Consider the following 18,408-nt stretch of genomic DNA (forward strand, 5'->3'; position numbering starts at 1 on the left):
AGCTTCATTCTGCTTTGGACCTTTATATGAATTAGCAGCAAAACTGATTCTAGGATTGGAGATGACTAATAGCATGCTTCAAATATCCCTTTTCAAATTTATCAGTGATGGAGATTGAAAGGTAAGATTTAACTTAATAGGCTAGAAAGAGAGAAATCAGTTTTATTTGGCCATTTCTATTGCATTATAAACTCAAGACTCAATATGCAGAGCTGATAAGTTTGCTTCTTCCTTTTTACCTACTTTTGTGAAATGCATACCAAAGGGTGGGGTGTACATCAAGATTCCATGACTTCTAGCTGGTACTTACCATAAAACTTTCAGTCAACACCAGCTTCTAGGATCTAGCTGGATAGAATTGTATTGGTGGGTGATATCCTCATAAGCTGTGATGATGATGGGCATAAAAGTGACAGAGAAGAACCAAGAAGTTATGCTTCTGGGCTAGTGAATTTACAGTATGTAGGACAGTTTATGTATGATTTTGTTTAGTCAGTGATATTCAGAGTAATGTGTGTAGTTATGCACATTGTTGATTCCAAATTTTAACAAGGATGTAAGAATAATAATTAGTACATGTTTTCAACTTTATTGCATTTTTATATCCATGACTATATGTGCTTTCACAGCTACCTGGGAGATAGACAGATCAGTCATGAGTAATTCTATTTGTAGATGAAGAAAACTGATATACTGGCTGTTAAGGGATTTGCTGAGTGTCTCATATCACATTGCTCGCAACTCTGAAACTAGGGTCCAGAGCTCTTCTAGCCAATGCTTTCCTCCTAAACCACATTGAGGAATGATGAGTTTATGAAAGGAATTGTGGGAAGGCCTACTTTGACCTTGAATTAATTTTAAACCTTAAAGAACTATATTTTAGTATACCAGAGAGGATTATTACTGATTATCAAACAAGATTTTTAATCCCTAGTGAACCGTGCCCTCCAGGAGAAAAACTCACATATATACACAAAAAGATGTGTATAAAGCTTTAAGTGTTGCATTATTACTAGTAGCAAAAAAGTTGGAATCAGCCTAAATGTTGATCAACACAGGACTGAGTAGGCCGGGTAGAGTGGCATATGCCTGTAATCCCAGCACTTTGAGAGGCCAAGGTGGCAGGATCACTTGAAGCCAGGAGTTCGAGATTAGCCTGGACAAAAAAGCAAAACCCCATCTCTACAAAAAGTAATTTTAAAAAATTAGCCAGGCACAGTAGTGCATACTTCTAGTACCAGCTAGTCGACAGGCTGAGCGGGGAGGGTTGCTTGAGCCCAGGAGTTTGAGGCTGCAGTGAGCTATGACTATGCCACTGCATTTCAGCCTGGTGACAGAGCAAGACCCCGTCTCTAAAAATTACTAAATAAATAAATAAAATTTTAAAAACAACAACCCCCCCATCGGACTGAGTAAATAAATAGGTACATATTCATAAAGTATAATACTACCCAGTGATTAAAGTGAATGAACTAGGTAGGTAGGTAAGTGGGTAAGGTAGATAGGTAGATAGATAGATAAATAGACTTTAAAAATCATAATGTTTAATGAAAAAAGTAAGCTTACAGTATAAACCTAAGTATGATATCATTTTTATAACTAAACATACAGAACCTGTATATTGCTCATGGCTATCTATATGCATATGACCAATATTTAAAAATAGACTGGAAGGAAACCCATCAAATAGTGGTCATCTCAGGAGAGAGGAGTGGGATGGGACAAGGGTCACAAAGGGATTTCACATAAATAAGAAAAAACATAAACGATGATCAATTATTTGGTATTTACTATATTAATCTCTGAAAGTATTACATAGGTTAAAGACTGTCACAAAAGTTGGGGGTGGTGCTGGTAGATAGAGCAAGGGGACCTCAAGGGAAGTAAGGCACTTATTGGCTATACCCCAGTGAGAACTATGTGCCTGACACTGAGCAGAAATCAGAGGTGTTTATTCTGGAAGTGCTGTCTTTGGCGTTTAAGAAAAGCAAATACGTGTATTAGGTGGGCCCATTTAGTAACACTCCTCACTCTGGCAGGAAGTAGACTTGAACTATGGAGATCACTTTATCCCATAGTTCTACAGTGGCAGGAAAAGCTTGGGGACCTGGACTGGGCTTCCTGTCCCTGTCTCTGAAGTCTCTGAACATATCATGTGATAAGATTGTGAATGAGCCATGCTTGCTGCCTGCTTTCTGCTACATTATTTGCTGTCTTAATGCTTAAACTCTCTTGATAAATTTCTAGGCACGAGAGGATGCATACCAGAAGACCTTATCATGTGGAAGACGCTGAAAAATACTGCCTTGAGGATGATTTGGTCAACCTAGAGGTTCTGGATGAGGTACTAAATATTTAGTAGACAATTCTCATTGAAGACATTTGTTTCATGTGAATGGTCTGACCTTTCTGTTGTAGACCATGTCCTCCTAAGGTCATTTGACAGTTTAATTGTTTGTGTAGCCATGGGATGAAGTTCAGGGAGCATTCAGTTGCTGTGACTATGATCCTGTGCTGTGTTTATTTAGATAGCCCCTAGAATGATGAAGAGAAAAGGATTTGGAGTTTTGCAATAAAGCTCTTTATATTGTAGCCTTAATGATGGATTCTATCAGGTGAAAATATTTTCTGTTTGATAAAATTTGATAAAATATTTCAATTAACCCTTAAGAAGTTGTTTGTTCTTCATAAGAAAGAGCTTCATTTAGGGAAATAGTGAAGTTAATATAGCTTGAATTCTAAATTTGAAGTCTGTGATAATCCCCATTTAAAATATGCATGTTTAATAGAGCTGTTAATTGCACTGGACCTGTTTATGCTGAGTCTAACTCTGGGGATTGTTACTTTCAATGTCTAAATCACTAAAGTATAATAAAAAGTGGTTAATTCTGTATTTATGCCACCTAGGTTTTAAGTGCAGTGCTTTGAGAAATTAACTTACCATTCTGTCTGTGCTCTATCAGTAGGAACAGCCTATTAAATAAAACTTTAAATACAACATTTTGACTGGTTGAGATGAGTTTTTTTTCACAATAACAAGTAAAATCTTTGTTGGATATCTCAGTGTCTTTTAGCAAGTCCTAAGTGGGCCTAATTCTTTCAGTGTATTCCTATTTTTTCTTTCAAGGCAAATATTGGCATTGTTTTAATGAATTAGGATCATTAGGGTCATCGTATGATTTAAATGGATTACTTTCATCGTTTAAAGAAAGATGTTCTTGGAAGAATAAATTTGTTGTCATTTTTAGAATCTATCCCTTGACTGGAAATAATATTTACTCTCAATACCATTTATCCTCTTCTTAGGATACAATTATCCATCAGTTGCAGAAACGTTATGCAGACTTGCTAATTTACACATATGTTGGAGACATCTTAATTGCCTTAAACCCCTTCCAGAATCTAAGCATATACTCTCCACAGGTAAGGGATGTTTTAAGAGCATACTGCTCCTTAATAGGAAATTAAAACTCACAAGGGCAAATGAAAAGAAAAAGTAAGAATAAAGTTATGCTACCCTAGATGTATATACTCCAAACTGCAGATAGTAATGTAGTACAAATGGAATTTTTACATCTTGAGGATAACTTTTTAAAGCAAGCTATAACAATAATAGTTAACATTTATTGCGTGCTTACTGCATGTTAGACACGGGTTACCTCACTTTTTCACATCCTGTGGGACAGGTACTGTTGTTAAACCAAGTTGGCAGACAAGGAGACTTAGCATAGAGTGAACTCCCTCTTACTAGCTCATGAAGCCAGTAAGCACAGAAGTGAAATTTGAACTCAGGCCTGCAGGCTCCAGAGCCTGTACCCTACAGTCTTCCTAATGCAACAAGTACCCTAATAAGTGACAGATTCTTGGTTTCATGGGCAATAGGTAGTGGAGTGTTAGATGGTCCAGGGGAGAGTTTCCTTTAATTATTTTTCCTTCAGTTTTCCAGACTTTATCATGGGGTGAAACGCGCCTCCAATCCCCCCCACATATTTGCATCAGCAGATGCTGCTTACCAGTGCATGGTTACTCTCAGCAAAGACCAGGTAAGAACTCACCTTCCTTTCCTACGGAGTCACCCAGTTAAGACATGTTCTGTCTTCCTCGTCAGCTCCTAAGTCTTCCTGAAACCTTTCCATTCTGGTTGCTGGTGCTGACCCAAAGAGACAGGAGATGAAGTGGCAGCTCTGTGGAACTTGAGCATAGGTAAAGCCATAGCATCTGGAGAATGTGAAAATGCTTTTCAAGAAACATAAAACATTCACATCAAGAGCACTCATTTTCTCTGATAAGATATAATAAAAATGTCTCTAATATGAATATGATGAGAACAGTGCAAACGCAACCTGATTACATGGCAATGATTGTAATAAAAATAGCATATAGAATGGCATAAGTGAAATTCTTTCCTATTAAGGTCTTAGAATTTTCATGATTCAGTCTTTTTTGTATGAAATATTGCACAGAGGTTGACAGTGACCATGCACCACACCATTTAGCTGCTGAAAAATTGTGATAGATTGGGTAGAGAATGAACAAACCTTAAACTCAATGCTAAACACAGGCTCATCCATTTTACCTTTCTAGCCTTCTAATTCACATTGCTCATATATCTAACCTTTCATCCCTCCTTTACTTTCAATAGGTATATTTTTCTTTGTTTCTTTATTCTGTTTGAAATAGAAGTAGTCTAATTTGGTAAGCAAATTTTCTGAGGGTATCACTGTGTGGATTTCCTAAGATCTGGGAAGGTCCCAGCTTTGGGGTTTGTTGAGTAATAGATGACATTATAACAATGTAGATTATAAAATGGAATACATGGATTCACTGTAGCTTAGAAACTAACCTCTTCCAAATTCTTACCTTTCCCAGATACTTGTAAAATGTGCATAGATTTCATAGGGAGGAAGTAAATGGAGAGAAATATATATTGTTTTTAAGTTAAGAAGTTGCCTCACTGTGTTGTCTTTTCTGACACCATTTCTGACACCAAATGTTGTATTTTTTCCAACACGAACCAATTCTCCAACACCAACTGGGTGCCCAACAATTCAGTTCAATTCTGACACTACCTGGAGTTAGCGCAGACTCCACAGATTAAGCGATTAGTGGCACAAGACTGTTCCCACTTTAGATGCCAGCTGCAAATGGAGTACCTAGGCTTCTCACACATCTGCCCAGCTGAATACCAGTCCAGGGGTTCTTGTGACTCTCTTTAGGTTTGACAATTCACTAAGAATGATTCAAGGAACTGAGGAAAACACTTTATTTACATTTACCAGTTTATTATGAAGGGTGTAACTCCAGGAACAGCCAAATAGAAGAGACACTTGGGGCAGGGTATATGGGGGGAGGAAGGGGGCATGGCACACAGAGCTTCCATGCCTTTTTTGGGCACATCCCCCTCCCAGCACTTCAACGTGTTCACCAACTCAGAAGCTCTCTGAATCTCATTGTTCAAGAATTTGTATAACTTAATCTTTAAATCCCCTCTTCTTTCTAGAAGTTGGGAGGTAGGGCTGAAAGTTCCCACACTCTAATCACATGTTTGGTCTTTCTAATGACCAGTCTGAAGCTGTCTAGGGGCCCCACCTTGAACCACCTTCTTAGGAATAAACTGAGGTATGGTTGAAAGGGGCTCCTTGGGAATAACAAAAGATACTCCTACCACTCTTGGAAATTCCAAAGGTTTTAGGAGCTCAGTGCCAGGAACCAGGGACAAAGACCCAATATATAATTTTTATTATACCACATCCACTAATTTCCTTTATACATAAAGAGCTCCTAGAAATGAATGATAAAAATATCAACAATACAATAAAAAATGGGCAAACAATATGGACAGGTCACGTAAAAGAAAAGCCTCTTAAGCATATGGAAGGAGGCCTCATTCATAATTTTTAAAATGCAGAATAAGGCTGCACTGAGATACCATTTTTTTAACTTATTAGATTGTCAAAAATCTAACATTCTGTTGTTGAGGCTACAGGATAGCAGGCACTTTCATATATTGGTATAGTCCCTAGGGAAGCAATTTGGTAATGTGTGTCAAATTTATAAATGTATTTACCTTTTGATCCAACATCCCCATTTCTAGGAATTTCTCCTGCAGATGAACCTGCATAAAAATATAATGACTTAAGTATAAGGTTATTCATTGCAATGTTGTTTATAATTACAAGGAAAAAACTCAAATATCCCAATATTGGACTGATTAAACAGGTTATGGTACATCTGTACAATGGAACAACAAGTAGCTATACAAAAGGTTGAAGAAGGTCTCTATGTACTGAAATAGGAAGATGCCTAAGATCTATTTCTCAGTGAAAAATTAAGTTGTACAGTAGTGGATGTTATATGAAGCATGCAAGTTGCTTCTGTGCCATAAATTCTTCACTTGACGCTCCATTTTCTGTGCCAGTGCATTGTCATCAGCGGAGAGAGTGGCTCTGGGAAGACAGAAAGCGCCCACCTGATTGTTCAGCATTTGACTTTCTTGGGAAAGGTATTGACTAATCTGCTTTATGTATTGTGGCGAGAAGTTCCTACAGAGTAACTGCATATTTGATAAATGATGGAAGTACTGGGTTTTTTTATTAGGGCTTACATAAAGACAATTCCATCTTTGCTATGTTTGCCTCCTGATAGCGAGGCCTCTTAAGATGTCAGCATGCTATCCTTCTTTCACGTAGGGAGGAGAATAATTCCAGCACAAATTTACTAGATTACTGGCAATTAATTTTCATGTTTTCAATGTAATAGAAACATTCAGCCATTAAGTAGTAAAAATGGTTAAGCACTAGGAACAGGATCAGGGAAAGCCACTATAGTGATTTAAAGGATGTAAAATAGAAGCCTTTGAGCAAAAGTTGAGGGAAATGAAAATTTTCAGCTTGGTGAAATCAATATTGAAAGAATGAATTCAAAAGTAGTCTAGTAGTTACTTACACTCTGAATTAGTGTACTAGGTGACTAAGAAAGAATGTATGGAATTTTTATAGATAAGGGTTATAGACTATTATGATAAATGCCAGAAAAGTTACGGGATCTATTTAAAAATCTTTCTAAACTGGTTAGGCATTTTATCTGTCAAGGATTTTAAATGAAATATGGCTGGATTTTTAAAACTACTGTCCTAATCTAGCCAAATCTGATTCATATGCGGATCTGGGGAGTTGCTCATATGAGAAAATGATGCTGGTGGTTGATGCTAACTTCCCCCAAATGGGGCTCTCTGTAAAAAGACAATGTGGATTTTGGTGGGCAAGGGATGGGTGCATGTCAACTTTGCTGGTGTAATGTTTCTAGAGTCTCTTCTTGACTGTTCTCTGTTTGGCACAGGCCAATAATCAGACCTTGAGAGAGAAAATTCTACAAGTCAACTCCCTGGTGGAAGCCTTTGGGAACTCATGCACTGCCATCAATGACAACTCGAGCCGTTTTGGAAAATATCTGGAAATGATGTTTACACCAACTGGAGTTGTGATGGGGGCAAGAATCTCTGAATATCTCCTTGAAAAATCCAGAGTTATAAAACAGGCAGCGTAGGTTTACTACTTTATCCTTGTGTTTTTGCCCTGCGGTAAAAACTCGGAGGCTTTGGGAATTTTAATGGTTCAGTTTTCATCCTTGTTCTTAACATTCCCCTACCCTCCCCAAGGGCAAAGAATTATTTAAGCAAAGGATCAGTGGTAGTTTTTGACCTAAAAGAAATTAGTGGAAAGAGTACAAAGGGCTGGGGTAGGTGTGCTTTGGGGATGGGTATGCTTGTTTCTCCCGAGTTGGTTGTGTCAGGTCGAATTTAGCAGCTTTGCAGACATTTTTTAAAACTCTGAGGCCCCTTAAAATTGAATTTGTTTGTTAAAAAAAAAAAAAAAGACACCAAGAATATTTCACATGTTAATTTTTTCCTTAGATCGAGACAGATAGGGAAAACAATTATTCTGTTTTTAGGGAAAGCATTTGGTAATAGAAATCAATAGCACAGACTTTGATCTGGGTTCAAATGCAGGTTCTGATACTCACTGTGTGACATTGGGCATTTCACTAACCTCTGTGCCTCATCTGTGAAATGGAAATGCTACTAGTGCTGACCTCATGGGTTTGTTGTAAGGATTAACATGTTCATTTATATAAAATTACTTAAAAGAATGCCTAGTGTGGTACATCCTATCAGTGTTAGCTACTCTTCCTATTATAATAATATAACCACTAGTGTGGTACACACTATCAGAGTGTTAGCTACTCTTCCTATTATAATAATAACTCTTCATATAATAATAATAGCTACTATTATTAATAATAGTATTATTAATAATAGTAGTATTATTTAATATTAATAATAATTATTATTATATCTATATTATATTGTAAAATATTAATAAAATATAATTATTAATAAAATATAATTAATATAATAATAAAATATTATAATTAATACAATTAATAATGATAGTATTAATAATAGTATCATTAATAACAGTATTGATAGTATCATTAATAGTATCATTAATAATAGTATCATTAATAGTATTAATAATAGTATCATTAATAATAGCATCATTAATAGTATTAATAATAGTATCATTAATAGTATTATTCATAATAGTGTTATTAATAGTATTAATAATAGTAGCTATTATTAATAATAGTAGCTATTATTATTATTGTAGGACACCAGAGTTTCTCAGGAGCATGGCTCCGCACTTCCATATTAATGCATTGTTGAATCCCTGCTGTTTGCCAGTGCTGTGCTTCGTGTTGGCTTGTAAGAGTAAACTAAATAAAAAAGATTCTTGTATGCACGGGGCTTGGAGTATGCGGTATATGAGGAAGCAGTAGGGGAGGATCACAGGCATTAAACAAATAAACTTAAACGTAGAACAATTGTAATAAGCACCAGAAAGCAAAGTAGGTGCTATTAAGGTGAAACGAGAGAAGGGAAGGACACATAACCTAGTCTAGGGAGAAAGAGGGGCTCCCTGTATGTGAGATCACAGGATCACTAGGAGTTAGGCAACGAGGTGGGGACCAGAGTAAGGAGGAAAAGTGGCAAAGATAAGACTGAGACCAAATCATGCAGGGCTTTGGAACCAGGATGAGGATCTCAAACTTTTTTCTAAGGGCAATAGGAAGCCACTGAACATTTTCAAGCAGGGGAGTCACCAAACCCAACTTGCATTTTGAGATGATCACGCTAGCTTCAATGGGGAATGGACTGGGGGAGATGCAAGGATTGTGTTGACATGATTAGGAGGCTGTTGCCAAATTCACGTGAGAGAGAACGCTGGCCTAGACTAAGGTGGTGGCAGTGGAGATGCAAAGAGGTTGAGGAGTCTGAGAGATACTGTGCAAGTAGAATTTACAGGAATTGTTCTGGGTTGAAAACCCAAGCATCTTCCTCTATCATGTACTTGCAGTTTCCTCACGCAGTAGGGACTGGCATGAACATTAAACAAATGAAAGATAGAGTCATTTACAGTTCCCTGTGGCTTTTTGATTAATTTTTATGAGGTCCCCTGCTTTTGTCTCCCCAGCTTAGGGTGGTTTTAAAATTTAGGGAGCTACCTCTGACAGAATGGAAAGCATAGTGTTCTGTGTTCAAATGTAAAGTGGTCTTTTACAAAGATAATGTGAGGAGAGTTCTAGGTCACTTAATGTGATATGTTGCTTATTAGTGTAAATATTCATATACCTTACTTTCCTCATATGCAACATGGGCATAATGATGTCAACTTCACAAAGCTGTTATGAGAATTAAATGAGATGAAGAGAAGATGGGGCCTGTCCCAGTCCTGTTCATCTAACTGTTGGGGTTCATCCCCTTCTGGGCACACTGTAGGGTTCCTGTGTGGCTGGGTGTGGTCATATAACTGGTTCTGGCAAGTGGGCATGTAATGGCAACCCTCCAGAGTCCAGCACAGCGTAAGATGGGGGCTGCTCTGCCAGCCACAGCCCATCAGTGACTGCAGTGAGCACAGTCCCACCGCTGACCCGCCATGGACATGTACTCTGTGCAAGAACTAAACCTTTGTTGAGTTAAGCTACTAAGATCTTGGGGTGTTTATTGCCGTAACAAAGCCTAGCCAATCCTGACAGATAAAGGGATGAAAATGAAACTGAAGTGATGCTAGGGATGGATATCGGCAGGAAAAGCTTGGAAGAATTGAGAACTAGATGGATCTGTAGAAAAGCTATAGGAATGTAAGACTAAGATGGGCCAGCCAAAGCCTGCGCATGTAACAGAGGTTAAAGAACAAGTGACATGCATCTTAGGCCTTTCGGTTCCTGTCTCAGTGAAGGGTGCCACCATCACTAGATGCTCAAGCTAGAAATCTAGGAGGCAGACTCTAGGTTTCTTTCCCTCACCATCCTCATTCAGTCTATTAGGATGTTCTTTCGGTTGTTTCTCCAGAATATATCTAATATTTAAGCTTACTCTTATTCTCCATCACCACTACCATTACCCTATCCAAGCTATTATGCTTTCTCACCTGGACCCCCTCACTGGTTTCCCTGTAGCCATCTTGGCTTCTTATAATGACACTTAGAGAACATGAATCCCTTTAGTCCTGTATCCCTGGCACCTGGTACAGTGCCTACCATGACTGGCAATTAATATGTTTATTCATTGAATAGTCACATTTTTCTATTTATGTATATCCTATAAAATGTTGTATATCTTAAATATACACAATAAAATTTATTTTTAAAAAATAAAAATGGGCTGGGCACAGTGGCTCACACCTGTAATCCTAGCACTTTGGGAGGCCAAGGCAGGAAGATAGCTTTTTTGAGACCATTCTGGGCAACATGGTGAGACTCTGTCTCTACAAACACAAAAACCTTAGCAGGGGATGGTGGTGTGTGCCTATAGTCATGGCTACTTGGGAGGCTGAGGTGCAAGAATTGCTTGAGCCCAGAAATTTGAGGCTGCAGTGAGCTGTGACCACACCACTGCACTCCAGCCTGGACAACAGAGTGAGACCCTGTCTCTTAACTAGATTTATTAGTTAAGTGAACAAGTGAGTGAGAAATGGCAAATAGAGGCATCTAGAATACAGGGCAAGGATAAAGAATGTCACAGAAGGGCTTTGACAGGATAAACAACCAAAGGAAGATGAGGAGACCCAGGAGAGGCTGAACAGAATGGGGGCCATGCCACAAAGGCGGATAAGGGGAGAAGAAAGACACGATTTCTTTCCATGGAGCTAGGTTGACCAAAGAAAAGATTTGCCAAAATCCAAGGGTATCTACAGAAGAGACTGTCCTCCTCCAGAGGAAAGAAGGGGATGTGAAGCAGTGCTTTTCAAACTCTGTGCTAAAGGACCACTTTTTAAAAAAAAATCTCCAACCCATTTTGAACTAATACCTTTGTAAAATGCAATGAAAATTAATTATCAGAAAAATTATCATGCTCTTGGATGTCATGGCAGTGTCACTTGCTATAAAATGTCCAGGCATGTACTTACCAGTTCCTTCTCTTGTTATAAACTGACAGCAGTCCACAGACTATGCTCAGAGCTGACAGCAGTCCACAGGCTATTAGCACCTATCTGAAAGGAGCCTGGCCAGGGTAGCCTAAAAGAGGTGGATGGCAGGAGACCAGACTAATGAATGACATTTTGAGTAGTATTTTTAAGAATACCAGCTTGGGAGAGTGAAAACCTCAGTTCTGGACCAATTCTGCTCCCTAACCTGCTGTGAGACTTGCAGGCCACTTCCTGTCTAGGGCTCCAGTAAAGTAGAGGATTTGGCTGATGTCTCTAAGATGGACCTCACTGTCTCTGAAGCAACATGTGGTACAAACAGAAGGCAGTAGGCATTTGGGCTACAAAAGAAAGATCTCAACATATGTAACCTGAGCTGTTTCCTGTAAATGTCCCATTCTCTGAAACCTTTTGCTTGTAGTAACGTGTGTTTAATAATGCAACATTATGACAATTACTATACTAATCCTATCACTATTCTGTAAGTGGAATTTATAATATTTAATTGCCTGAAAATACAAATTTGCCATGGAATAATATTTTGTACAGAAAGGAAATGGTGTAAAATACTTGGGATGGGGAAGCCAGAATATATTATTACTAAAGTCTCTTTTTTTTCAGGGGAGAGAAAAATTTTCACATATTTTACTATATTTATGCTGGTCTTCATCACCAAAAGAAGCTTTCTGATTTCAGACTTCCTGAGGAAAAACCTCCTAGGTAAGTGTCAGGGGGGTTGGTTGTTAATTTTTGATGAATGTACAATTAGCAGTTGACAAACTTGGAAGTAAATGGAGCTGTTTTCCTAACTGGAAACTCACAGTTTATTTAACTAAGGTGCCCAGGATGAGGTGGCAGGAACTATCTCACCATTTTCATTGTCTAGAAAGTTCAAAAACTCAACTGCACATGGTTTATTTTTTTCAGCCATTTGCATCATTATTCCACCACAGTATTAGACTATAAAGGAAATGGGCTGGGTGTGGCGGCTCATACCTACAATCCAAGTGCTTCGGCAAGCTGAAGAGGGAGGATTACTTGAAGCCTGGAGTTTGAGACCAGCCAGGGCAGCATAGTGAGACCCTGTCTCTACAATTTTTTTTTTAATTAGCTACTCGGGAGGCTGAGGTGGGAGGACTGCTTGAGCCTGGGAGGTCGAGGCTGCAGTGAGCCAAGTTCGTGCCACTGCGCTCCAGCCTGGGTGATAGAGCAAGACCCTGTCAAAAAAAAAAAAAATTAGCTGGGTGTGGTGGCATACACCTGTAGTCCAATCTACTCAGGAGGCTGAGGCAGGAGGATCACTAGAGCCCAGGAGTTCAAGGCTGCAGTGAGCTATGATCACACCACCGCACTTCAGACTGGGCAACAGAGTGAGGTCCCATCTTTAAACAAACAACAAACAAAAAATGGAAATGCCTGTACCACTTTCCAAGTCAGTGCTCATTCTGTTTGGTCATGCTCCACTTCATTTAGGTACATAGCTGATGAAACTGGAAGGGTGATGCACGACATAACTTCCAAGGAGTCTTACAGAAGACAGTTCAAAGCAATTCAGCATTGCTTCAGGATTATAGGGTTCACGGACAAAGTAAGTGATGATCAAGAGAGAAACTGAAGTGACAATATTCTTATATGAATGTGAGTAAAGATGTGGTATTTCTCACTTGGATAAGATACTTGCTTTCAAATGCCATGTTGGTCATGTTATAAGGTCTTGCTACTCAAAGTGTGGTCCCAGGACCAGAAACATTGTTATCACCTGAGAGCTTATTAGAAATGCAGACCCTGAGGTCTATCCAAGAATGACTGCATCAGAATATAATCATTTTAACAAGAAGCCCAGATGAACATCAAACTAGGAGAGCACTGTTGTAAGGACCATGTGCTGATAAATTGTTATCATTGTCATCAATTCATTACACGTGTAATAACAAATACCAAAACAATACTGTGGTTTTTTTTTTTTTTCTGATTTAGAGTTGTTCCAACCATTAAAGTGAGTGGGGGGTAGGAGTACAGGAATATGTAGATGACACCCAAGTCACAGAAATATATTTATGCAAGTAGCTCCTTAGGTAACAAGACAAATTAATTAAAACCCTTTCAACTTTCTTGCAGTTATTTCCTTCTCCAGGGTACACAGTTGCACGTTATTAACTATAGCTCTAAGTACTGTACTACTTTTTTTTTGAGACAGAATGTCACTCTGTCACCCAGGCTGGAGAGCAGTGGCGGGATCTCAGCTCACTGCAACCTCTGCCTCCTGGCTTCAAGTGATTCTCCTGCTTCAGCCTCCCGAGTAGCTGGGATTACAGGTGCGTGCCACCATGCCTGACTAATTTTTGTATTTTTAGTGGAGACGGGGTTTCACCATGTTGGCCAAGCTGGTCTTGAACTCCTGACCTCAAGTGATCCACCTGCCTCGGCCTCCCAAAGTGCCGGGATTACAGGCATGAGCCACCATGCCCGGCCAATACTGTACTACTCTTATCATTCCTAGATACAGGCTGTCTGTATTAAATTTATGCTAGGGGTGACAGACAATATTTATAACCCTAGGCTCAAATATTATTCTGTGATACATTATGTCATAGTTTCTGGGCTTCATGCCACCAATTTTGCAAAATATATAGATTCTTTTGCTTTTCCAGCAAAGGGGGTGAATGATTAGGAGGTAGGCGAGAGTGTTAAATCTTAAGGGATTAGATTACAAGACACTCCAGTTACCCTGGGATGGCCACTCCAGATAAAGGATTACTTCTGTGTAATGCAGTATGATTGGCTAGCCCTTCCCTCCCCTGCATGGTTGATTTTAGTCATAATAGCACCTTTCTTTTTTGTCCAGACAGCTGTTAATTTTCTCTGTCAGCCTCCCACAGACTTTAAACTGACAGACAATGGAAAATCCCAAAGGTCAGATGAAAATATAAATATATTTTCCTTGGCTCCTTAGGGGGGAGCAATTAAACAGGTTCTAGCATTGTTAAAGGACCTTTGTGGTTATTAACTTATAGAACAGGTTTTTTAAATCAAAGATGCATCCCCAGAAGAGTTAAAGCTTGGTAGGAATGGCAGTGGAGCAATTTAAAGTCACTTGTGTCATGCCGAAGTACGCAGGGGCACATGTCCTTAAAAGGGTACAGGAACCATAGAGAAGTCAAAGTTAATAATCATTAATAGAGTTAATATTTTGTTTTCTTTGAGTACAAATATGGTTGTAGAATACTGTGAAGAGATTGATCCTAGCTGAACCCATTTATGCCTAGTGTTCCATTATTGGAGTGCTAAACATGTGGGAGTTATTTATACCCTACTGCTCAAGGTCATCACCAAGGTCTGATTGCAAAAATTCAAAAAATTGCAAGCTCAGGCTGAGGTGGGTTAAAAGAAAGTATATAATGTTGCCATTCTAATAATAGCAATGTACTGCTAATAATAATAAAACAGATGCTATCTGTTTCAGGATAAACAACATTGAAAACTGTTAAAATCTGTTTTAGTACAACAACACTAAAGCATTAAAAACGGAAGAAATTAAGTGTGTTAAGTATATGTCCTTGAAGTAAGCCATCCCTAGCCCCTCTGGGAAAAAAGGTACAATAGAAATAAATGAATGACTGCATGAATAAACATGAAAAGAAAAAAATGTAAAAGATGGTGAACATTTTTAATTTGTGCCTGGTCTGTACTGTTGAATGAATAACCAGAATGTAATGGTGTTATGTGTGTATATTTTCACCATGTCCCACATTAATTCATACAGGAAATAAACCAATCTATATAAGCTGCAACCTTAGAAATGAAAGGAAGAAGCAGGATCTTATCTCTCCACCTCTGAACTCTGTGGTTCTATCTCTGCAGACAACCTGTTTTGCTGAGTTAACTCAGTTCACTTTATGTTTATAAACTCAAAAAGTAGTGTGACTAAATTCAGAAAGATCCAGTTGGATGTAGTCAGGAAACAGATGCCAAATGCTGATGTAACAGAACTTTCTCTTAAGTTTTTCTGGCAGACATTTCTAGATAAAGCTTAAATGAACTGGTCAAGTCAATCAAAATTATGGTTCTTCTCCTTTCTTACAATGTCACTAGTTCCCTGCAGGAATCCCTTTAGTTTTTCTCAAACCCTTACAGCAAAATTATGAGTAGCAAACTTTAGTGTGGAGTCAGGAGCATGAATTTTAATTCTGGGACAACAGCCAAAGTATCTGAAAGAACACTTGACCCTGAGTTTATTGTAAAGAAATTTCCCTGGTGGAGGAGTCTTCCACTAATGATAATGACTCCTTGTGGAGGGCTGGGGGAATTATACCTAAGATCTTATTGTGAAGATTGTGCTTTTCAACTCTTATTTCTGGAGCCAAACCATACTATTTTTGTTTAATATTATACTTGTCTTCCTGGTAGGAATTAACATATTACATAAATTGGGTTTTAGATATGTTTCTATTTAATGCTACATGAAAACTTTTTGGGCACATGATCTATGTGATGGTGAAAATTGGATGTACACTATAGATCCCTGTTGGAGAGGTTAGGGAGAAGCCTTTGAGATCGGTGCAAAATTTCTTCCCTTTCTTCAAAATAGATTATGAATTGAGAGAGTACTGCTCTGAAGAGAGATTGAAGGATTATATGTGAAAATATGACTTGGGAGTCTCGAGGATTTCTAATGTCTTGATGACAGACAATAGGATACCATTGACTTTTAAGATGCCAAAAGTTGTGAGCCTCTGCGAAGGAGACCGAGAAGTGTTGGAATAGAGCCTGTAGGGAGGTCCTTCAGCTGGTCCTAATGCAGTGCTTAGGGAAGAACTGATGAAAAACTGAAGAGATATACAAAAAAGAAAGAAAGGGAGACTGGGAAGGGAAGTAAATTCCTAGGGATATACCAGAGAAACAACTACCGGAGATGCCTATGAGCCAGGCCAAGGGGGATTTTCTTAGAGTAGTGCCAGGCTACCAGACAGAACTAAGTTTTCTCTCAACTTTTCAATTAGCCTCAACTCTATCAAGAGAATATCTACACCAAAAGAAGTGTCTTATGAGAAAAGAGAAGAAAATATCAGACATCCTGCAGTGGGGCTTTGATGGAGAAATGCCCTTTCTTCCCCACTTTTGTTGATTGGTAGTGAAACAGTTTATACTTGTCAACAATAAATTGAGAAACCCAGTTGGAGGACTTGGTCTTCTTGAGTAAAGCTATTCCACTTTATAATATAGAAAGTTGAAAACTGGTAGAAATAAAAAGAGATAGCAGCATAGCAAGATTCTGCAGAAAAGGCAGAGATGTCAGGAAAGGCTCTGCAGCTGGAGATGAAGCAAGAGAAAATGGACAAGGTAAAGAAGGTGAAAAAACCTTCCCTGGCTGTCTGTGGGGAGACAATAAGAAAAATTTGATCGAAAAGTTTTAAGGCAGGAAGGGTAATCCCTCAGGTGGACATATAACTAATTGAATTTTGCCATGAGTGTAACTGATGTTTTGACCTGAACGCAGAGGCTCCTAGATCAGAAAGGGAGAACTAATTAACCCAAGGTTAGGACTGATGGAGTCAAGTGGATGGAATAGACCAGAAACATAAACTCCTTAATAAGGTGAGCATTGGTTACCCCTCTGTTAGTTCTCACTAAATCAAGGAAGGAGACCCAATCGATCATTAATTTCAGTGATTCACACAGTGTTTGAACCTAAAAGTTTTTGCTCAGGGTCATAGATAGTTTTTCACTTTAAATGGTTGTCTAGGCACTATGCTGAAGAGGGTATTGCCAGAGAAGCAACAGGGCAAGATGCTGGTTTCAAGGGTATTGTCTTTGACAGTCATTTTCTATGGTGATTATCCCAGTGGTGAAATGCTGCAAGTCTTACTTTGGGAGGTTTCAGAGCTTGTACTGTAATACATGAAGAAAGAGAGAGAGAGAGAAAGTCTTTGTGTGATGTATGTTTTAATTACAGGAAATACATTTATTTTTTCTAAGAGTACTGAGAGTTTCAGATAACCTCTTGAGATAGCTGGATATAGAAACAGCTGATGTAGAACTCACTGCAAGAGTTTCTGTTTTACCCCCTGGGATCTGCCTCTGTGGGAAGTTGCTCAGTGTAGTGAGCAAGCCTCACACTGTATTGATCAAAGTAATGAGGTGCCGTCATGTTAAATCCGAGCAAGTCCCAGAAAACCTACTTAGTAGGTGTTCTCCTTAGCCACTCTTAAGTTGGGTGATTAAACAATGATTCTTAAAGTAAAAAACATGACATATTGCCTTTGATTTAGAAGTTGGAAGAATAACATGTATCCATTGTAGAAGCCTAGTTTAAAATCTTCATTTGTCTTTGTAGCATTATCAGGTATCCAGCAGATGTCACTATTATAGTCTGTGTTCCTTTTTTTGGCTTTACTGAGTAATGTTTACAGGAAGTTGTAATCTGTGAGGCAATGCTTTATCAATGGTCTAGTGACCGTTCCTATTCCTTTGCTGCTGTGTAGAGTAGTAAATCAAGTTACCTGCCTTTTTTGTGAAAGTACTTTTCTCTATCTATAAGCATAAAATGCAAAATTTTCCTGGCTATATATTTCGTTGTTTCACACATAGAAAATGTAAGGTTTTAAATAGGTAAATATACTTTAGTTTCTTTTTACCATTAATGATACATATGTATTCAACTTTCAATATAAAAATAGAGCTTAGATAATCGGAACCGTTTTTACTCACATTTCTGACACCAAATATGTGGGTTTTTCTCCCCCATACCTACAAATTATCTGGCACCAGCTGGGTGTCCTACAATTCACTCAATTCTGACACTCTCCACCTGGAGTTAGCATCAGATCCCACAAGCTAAGGGCTCAGTCCCACAAGACTACCCTGACTCCAGACACCTATGCTTCTGTCTCCTATACTTCTGACTGACTGGCTATAAATTGAA

The 18,408-nt window shown here is 38.5% G+C and overlaps 1 protein-coding gene across 3 annotated transcripts in view; it reads left to right on the forward strand.

Moving 5' to 3' along the window:
- Positions 1-18,408, forward strand: part of MYO3B (myosin IIIB) — a 485,003-nt gene that overhangs the window by 210,122 nt on the left and 256,473 nt on the right. For all 3 annotated transcript variants that reach the window (XM_054476982.1, XM_054476984.1, XM_054476983.2), the window contains exons 10-16: positions 2,248-2,344; positions 3,307-3,423; positions 3,939-4,043; positions 6,419-6,502; positions 7,339-7,541; positions 12,108-12,206; positions 12,960-13,074. In XM_054476982.1, coding sequence (XP_054332957.1) covers positions 2,248-2,344; positions 3,307-3,423; positions 3,939-4,043; positions 6,419-6,502; positions 7,339-7,541; positions 12,108-12,206; positions 12,960-13,074 — 820 coding nt within the window. The remainder of the gene's footprint in view (positions 1-2,247; positions 2,345-3,306; positions 3,424-3,938; positions 4,044-6,418; positions 6,503-7,338; positions 7,542-12,107; positions 12,207-12,959; positions 13,075-18,408) is intronic.

This window comes from Pongo pygmaeus, chromosome 11 (genome assembly GCF_028885625.2).
Source record: "Pongo pygmaeus isolate AG05252 chromosome 11, NHGRI_mPonPyg2-v2.0_pri, whole genome shotgun sequence".
In the NCBI taxonomy this organism is placed as follows: Eukaryota; Metazoa; Chordata; class Mammalia; order Primates; family Hominidae; genus Pongo; species Pongo pygmaeus.